Raw genomic sequence first — 6,896 nt, 5'->3', positions numbered from 1 at the left:
CAAGGGATACATTAATGAGATACACTTATTCAATTAGAAGAATTTATTTTTTGTAATTATATTTTTTTGGTTAAATAGTTTAATAGTTGAAATATAATATTTTAAAGATGAATAAAGAAATATTGTCGAATTCGCAGAAATTACTCATTGAACTGATTTAACACTGACATATTTTTTTTTCTTTTTTTAATTTTTTTTCTTCTTTTTACCTCTTTAATAAATGACACTTAATGTAATTTGAAATATTTTTGCCTCTCATTCTATATGCATCACTATCTATATGCAATGCTACAATAGGAAATTTACAAGTTTCCATATAAGCTACAACACTTTTTACTTACCATTTCCCCCCTTGTTTTAAATTCTATGTACTATATATAAAGCCTGGATATCCATGCATTTGTTATAATGTAACAATAGTAAAAATGGCTAGTGAATATCCAAAGCTCTCACAGTCAGACATAAACACTATGTTACTTTACCAAATGTCACTCGCCTACTCCTCCAAGAATGTCGAAAACAGGTCGAGTGATAGTATTGTTTCTGATGGTTTTGTCTTTGATATTGATCCTAATTTGTTGATGGATTCTGATAAATTAGTCATTGATGAGATCATCGGAGAAGGCTCAGATTCCATTGTATACCGAGGATGGTAAGTACTTGCTACTATGTTTACAATACTATTATAATCGATTCTGAATCGATTAGACCACTCGAGTCACGTTTAAGATATTCAATCTTAAACGTGAAAGAATGCATAAATTTTTTATTTAGACGAGTATACGAGCTTGTTTAAGATCTATTGAGCCACTTACTAGTCGCAATTAATTTCAGGTATGAAGATCAACCGGTGGCCATTAAAGCTATACAGCCGGAGAGAACAAAGGATGTTCCGCCGGAGTCTAAGCTCAAATTCGAGAGGGAGGTAAAGCTTTTATCTAAGATTCAACATACAAATGTTGTTAAGGTATTCTTTTATTCAAAACAAGTTTACTATAACAAAATTAATTTAATCTAAATTCATCAAAATATTTCTTTGCCTAAAATTTCAAAGTTAGCTAGATCATAACATTAAAGTTTAATTTTCAGTTTATTGGAGCCATTGTAGAACCATCAATGATGATAATCACAGAACTACTAGAAGGTGGTTCGCTTCAGAAAACCATGAAAAACATCTATCCAATAACCTTTTCATTGGAACAATGTTTGAGTTATGCTCTTGATATTTCACAAGCTATGGAGTATTTGCATTCAAACGGCATCATTCACCGTGATCTCAAGCCTGGTAATTTAATTTTATATATTTTTTCCAAATGATATTTTATATGTAATTTTTTTTTATTTGTAGGTAATTTACTTCTTACAAAAGATAAGAGTAATATTAAAGTCGCTGATTTTGGAGTAGCTAGAGAGAATATATGTGATGAAATGACTTCTGAAGCTGGTACATATAGATATATGGCTCCTGAGGTATATATGTATATGTTCATTCATTTGTATGATTAAAATTATCATGTTTTGTGTATATATATTTAATCAATGAGAAATGATATTTTTACACCATTTTCATACACCAATACTTACACCATATACTATTTATCGTATAGTATTTTTTTTTTGTTTTTTTTAAATAAAATGATAATATTTATAAAAAATATTTTTTTTAATATAAATATAAAATTTATTACTAACCAATTTTATTATTATATTAATCATACATATATGTTATTAACCACTTATTTTACTTATAATTTATTGACCAACTTTACTAATTTATTTACAAATAAATTACACAACATTAACCAAACATTAAAAAGTATAAAATATAATAATTAATCTATATTTTATAATTTAATGTTAGAATTTGGTTAATATTGTGTATTTTATTGGTTAATAAATTAATAAACTTGATTAATAAATTATAAGTAAAATAAGTGGTTAATAACATATACTTTTATGATTAATAAAAAAATAAAATTGGTTAAGAATAAACTTTAAATTTATGTTAAAAAAACTATTTTAAAAACAATATTTTTTTTATAAATATTATATTTTATTTATAAGAAAAAGCACTGTTCAACATATAAATACGGTGAACAGTGTATGTTGTATGAATGGGTGTAAGAAATAGTAGAGACATAGTATTTCTGTTAATTAATATATATTTTTCTTATATTTGAATGTATTATATAGATTTTAAGCAAAGATCCACTTCCAAAGGGAGCAAAGAAAAGCTATGATCACAAAGCAGATGTGTACAGTTTTGCAATGGTTCTTTGGTCTATGATCAAAAATCAAACTCCATTTAAAGATAGAAAAGATTTCATGGCTGCATATGCTACCGTAAACGTATGCAATATTCATTACTTCATTGATGAGGTGCTTGTTTTCATATATCCTATGTAACATTAGAACATTTTTAATGCATGTAATTGTTGAAAATGGTTGCAGAATATGAGGCCAAGTTTGGATGATTTTCCTGAAGTAATAACTCCCTTGGTGCAATCTTGTTGGATTGAAGATCCAAAACTCAGACCAGAATTCAAGGAAATCACTGGAATGCTGATAAGGATTCTTCATGATATTTACACAGAAAAGATTAATGCACTTGCAAACTTAAAAAGGTTCGATGAAGGTATTAACAAAAGTGATGAAGAAATATCAAAGGCACAACATACTCCAACGTCTAGCGTTGAATCAACTAAGGAGAACGAAAACATCTCAAAAAATGAGAGTGAGACTATAAAACTTAATGGAGAAACAGATGGTGATTCTCAGAAGAAATCAAAAAAGAAAAATAAGATCAAACGCTTTTTTTCTTTTTTCTGTAGTTGCATTTCCTTTTGATATGGTATGACACAATGCTAAAAGCATCAAGTATTGATTGTTGAGTTAGTTTCTAAAGGATTCTTCTAATGTTTTTGCAATGTTATCATTGTTGCAAGAATGTTAAAACTCGGGTTTGTATTTATATTTAAATATATTTATATTATTTTGGCATATTCATTTTTTTATATTGTGACAAACTTATATTTATAAAAGAAAAATGGTAGATGTACAACTTTTTTTTACATCAGCTAGACATTTGGTTAATTATGTACAAAATGGGGTTGGATCCTGTATGCGGATGATACTTTTATTTTGGCAGAAGCCTCCATGGAGAATTTTAAATTATAAAAGTTATTCTCCATGTGTTTGAGCTTGCTTTAGGGCTATGGGTGAATTTTTTTTAGGAGTAAGCTTTTATGTGTGAATGTTGATAAGGCTTTCTTAGGTGTTTCCACAAATGTCGTCAATTGAGAGTTTGAGACTCTTCCATTATAATATTTTGGTCTTCTTGTAGGTTCTAATCCTCGTCTAAAGTCTACTTGAGAGTCTTTGATTTCTCTCAATTCTAGAAGGTTTCTTTCTTGGTGCCATAGATATGATAGCCTCGGGGGAAGGTAGTTTTGTTGAATTTGGTTCTGAACTTTATGCCAATTTTTTTATCTTTCTTTCCTTAAGATTTTGGTTAAGGTATGAAAGAGGATTTTTAGAACTTAAAGGAGGTTTCTATGTAGGGGAGGTAAAAGGGAATGTTAAGATCTCTGGGGTGTGTTGGTTGGATGTCTACAAACTTTTACGGTGTGATGGTCTTGGTGTTTGTGATCTCTACTTGGTTAATTTGGTCTTATTATATAATTGGCATTAGAGGTTTCTCTCTGGAGCTTCTAGAGTGTGTAGGGATATTCTTTCAGCTATATATGACGCTCATGTGAGTGATTATATGAGGGGGTAAATCCTCTAATCTCGGCCCTATCTCATCCTGGTAGAGAGGTTTCTTTCTCATTGGTTCGAAAGTTGGGGACCCTTTTGATTGGTTTGTTGATGGTATTAGGATGCAAGTGGGATTAGTTCTTTTTACTTCCTATTGGTTTGATCCTTAGGTGGGACTCATCCCTCTTAGAGAGAGGATTCATAGGCCCTACCTAATTGGTCACCACTAGGATATGTCAGTGGTAGAAATGGTAGTTTTAGGTAGTGGTTTGGTGATATGTATTTTTCAGTGGTGTAGATTCTTTTTTGTTTGGGAATGTGATTTAATAGAAGATTTCGTTAGGTTTGTTCAGGAGGTTAAGCTTATCTTGGAGAGTGATTGTTTTGGTAGTGGGAGGAAGAGAAAAATGGTATGTATTTAGTAACCCCGACTTATGTTTTCCTCCTTGCGACTAAGTTTGGTCTTATTTCCCCCTTAATATAGTAGACGGGATGTTATCGTGTACTTGGGTAAGTTGGGATTTGTCCAAGGTTTTAAACTTCTCTTAGCAATTTCTTTTTGATAAATTTCCTTCTAGACTTAATCTATATAAACGAAGTGTCTTATCTGACATGGTAAAAGTGTCTTGTAGTCTTTGTGGTGCCCCTTGAGTTTTCTTCTCATCTTTTTGAGACTTATGAGATAGCTTTGGTGATTTTGTATAGGATCTTTATATGACTAGGTTTGTCTTTTGTTCTTCCTAATAATGTTTTGTTGCTTTGTGAGGACTTTTTATCTCAAGCTTGGTCGAATAAGTTGAGATGAGGTTTCCTTATGGTTTACTCTACTTGGAAGTATTAAAATTATTTGATTTTGAAAAGTATTCAAACACCTCTTTTCTTTTCTCTAGTTGGCTGAAAAATCCTATTATTTGTTTGAGCCAATAACATATTGAGTGGTTTTGTCCTTTCCCTGGGGTCTGGGTCTGATTTGCTCTTGCTCCTTTTCCAGGTTAATTTTGTTTATGTTTATGGTGGTTATTGGTGTTAAGGTCTATTCAAATTTCCTCTTTGGTGGAATGTTAGACTTTTTTGTGGTTGTTGCTGGCTTTTTTGGCGTGTGTTTCTTGTTTTGGCAGAGTTGGATACTTCTTCGACCTATAGCTTTGGTTTTGTATTTGTAGCTAGAATTTTGCGATGTTTCTTCCCCTTTGTTTGTAATTTATTAATATATATTTATCATTAAAAAAGTTGAACTACGCTCCATATTTGAAAGAGATTTAGTCTTAATCGATTAACCTTATTGGTTTAATCGATTAAGAGATTTTTGAGATCTCCTTTGGTCCATTTGGGCCTTGAGAGAGTTTGGATTTTGTTTTGCTTTCCGCACCATCTTTCATTAGTTCCATACCCCCTTTTGCTAAAACCTTTCACTTCTCAAGCAACTTGATTAGAAATTAAATAATATTAATGGTCTAAGCATATTGACTTGGCAAGTGTTAGAGAAATAATCGTAATTTGTTGAATTTATTTTTCTTCTAATTGTTTTACCATAAAACCTTAAGAGATTGTTTAGGAGATTTTTTTCTCCTTTTAACAAGATATGAGTCATACATTATATCTCTTTATTTATGCATCTCTCTGAATCATTTGAAACCATAATTGATCTTAATGAAACTCTTTCTCCTTGGTTGGATATCTTCCAAGGGTTTTCTCTTATCAATAAATTTCTTCCATGTAATTCCTCAAACGTTTGATATAATTTCTTAGAAAATTCTGTAACTCATGTTTTTCACGACTTTTCTTGATTTTTATTTAGATTCTTAAAGTTGTAAAGAGTCCCTACAGAACAATCAGGTTTTTACGTTTGATGCCTAGATATTTTTGGATTCTTTATGGTTAACGAATTTAAGATGTCTTGAGTCATTCCCTTTAGAACATCTTAAATCATACATTTTAGTTAAACATAACAGCTCTAAATGACCATGCTTAAGAGGAAAATTGCTTTTATACATAAAACGATTGGTCTTCTTCTTAACTTGACAAATACTTATGAAATATTTATTAGGTTGATTACATAGCCATTTTTATTATAAGAACTATTTGATTTTATAAAATTGAGTATAGATTTTGGCCTAATCCTATCGCCAAGATATCTTCTTGAGATTTCACTAAAATCTTGAGTTTTTACAAGTTATTCCCACGAACCTTTCTTATAAGAGAATCGAGAGATTTTACAGTGGCTTGTCACCCCAACCAATAGAAAGGTTTTACACAAGATGAACCCACTCATCGACTCTTCTCAATAACCAAACATAACTTTTACATGATGAGGTCTATAACCAAAAAGAGATTTTTCGATGGTTTATCTCAAGAACTAAACTCGGTCCTTCAAGAGTATCACACTCCTGAAATAAACAGTGACACGACACAAGTACAACACTTTCCTCACAAGTAATTTTCACTCACAAGACACTAAGCAAACTTTGGTGAGAGAAAATATTTTGAGAGTGAGGAAGAGGGTGATAAAATATTTAAAACTAAGAAAACTATGAATTTTGGTGTGATTTCGACCGATAAGAAGCCTCTTTCATATCGAAGAAGATGTGACTCAAAAAGGAAATAATTCATGGGCCGGATTAATGGGATAATTAATTAGGCGCCTAAAATAATTAATTGTTAAGGCCACGTCACCTAAAATAATGGGATAATTGATATATAGACGTTACCGATCATTAAGAGATTGTCTCAATCAATTTTAGACTCAACTAAACATGAAATAATCTATTTGGTTTATGCTCTAGTCAATTATTTAGTTGAAAAAGGTCTTTCAATTAATCAGACAATATCATAATTAACTGGTTTTGCTACTGTGAAAAATCCGACTGACTGAATGACACAGAGTCGCCATCGATATTTATTTGTTCCTCGTATAAAAGAGAGGAAAGGGGAAATAGTCGATAAAAATCTTCTTAAAGAAAAAAAGAATAAAGGAAAAGGATTGATCTCGCAACCAAATATGGGTTCGAAAGTCAATTACGCAAGGGGAAGATATTATCATCCCTCACGTCCATGGTAATCCATGAGAACCATTTAAGTTGTCTGCGTACGTGAGTATTTATCTTTTTTTTTATCCTATTTTATTTAAGCATCGACCTTTG

The 6,896-nt window shown here is 30.9% G+C and overlaps 1 protein-coding gene across 2 annotated transcripts; it reads left to right on the top strand.

The window, feature by feature from the left end:
• The first annotated feature begins 428 nt into the window (after positions 1-428).
• LOC127121524 (serine/threonine-protein kinase STY17) lies at positions 429-3,014 on the top strand. 2 transcript variants are annotated; one of them, XM_051052005.1, is made up of 6 exons: positions 429-652; positions 835-925; positions 1,090-1,285; positions 1,349-1,470; positions 2,194-2,349; positions 2,452-3,014. In XM_051052005.1, the coding sequence occupies exons 1-6, from the start codon at positions 471-473 to the stop codon at positions 2,845-2,847; spliced, it is 1,143 nt and encodes a 380-aa protein (XP_050907962.1). In that variant the 5' UTR covers positions 429-470; the 3' UTR covers positions 2,848-3,014. The 2 variants fall into 2 exon arrangements, with proteins under 2 accessions (XP_050907962.1, XP_050907961.1); XM_051052004.1 differs by having other exon boundaries at positions 835-967.
• Positions 3,015-6,896: the final 3,882 nt, after the last annotated feature.

This window comes from Lathyrus oleraceus, chromosome 2 (genome assembly GCF_024323335.1).
Source record: "Lathyrus oleraceus cultivar Zhongwan6 chromosome 2, CAAS_Psat_ZW6_1.0, whole genome shotgun sequence".
Taxonomy (NCBI): domain Eukaryota; kingdom Viridiplantae; phylum Streptophyta; class Magnoliopsida; order Fabales; family Fabaceae; genus Lathyrus; species Lathyrus oleraceus.
The sequence above is the reverse complement of the archived record's forward strand: the minus strand, read 5'-3'. Positions and strand labels throughout refer to the sequence as shown.

What these genes read in the sequence shown, in the direction of transcription:
- LOC127121524 (XM_051052004.1), top strand. Translation starts at nt 471, where the DNA reads ATGTTACTTTACCAAATGTCACTCGCCTACTCCTCCAAGAATGTCGAA. An exon ending in TCACCGTGATCTCAAGCCTG is followed by an intron (nt 1,286 to 1,348) that starts GTAATTTAATTT and finishes TTTTATTTGTAG; the next exon opens with GTAATTTACTTCTTACAAAA. An exon ending in CTGCATATGCTACCGTAAAC is followed by an intron (nt 2,350 to 2,451) that starts GTATGCAATATT and finishes AAATGGTTGCAG; the next exon opens with AATATGAGGCCAAGTTTGGA.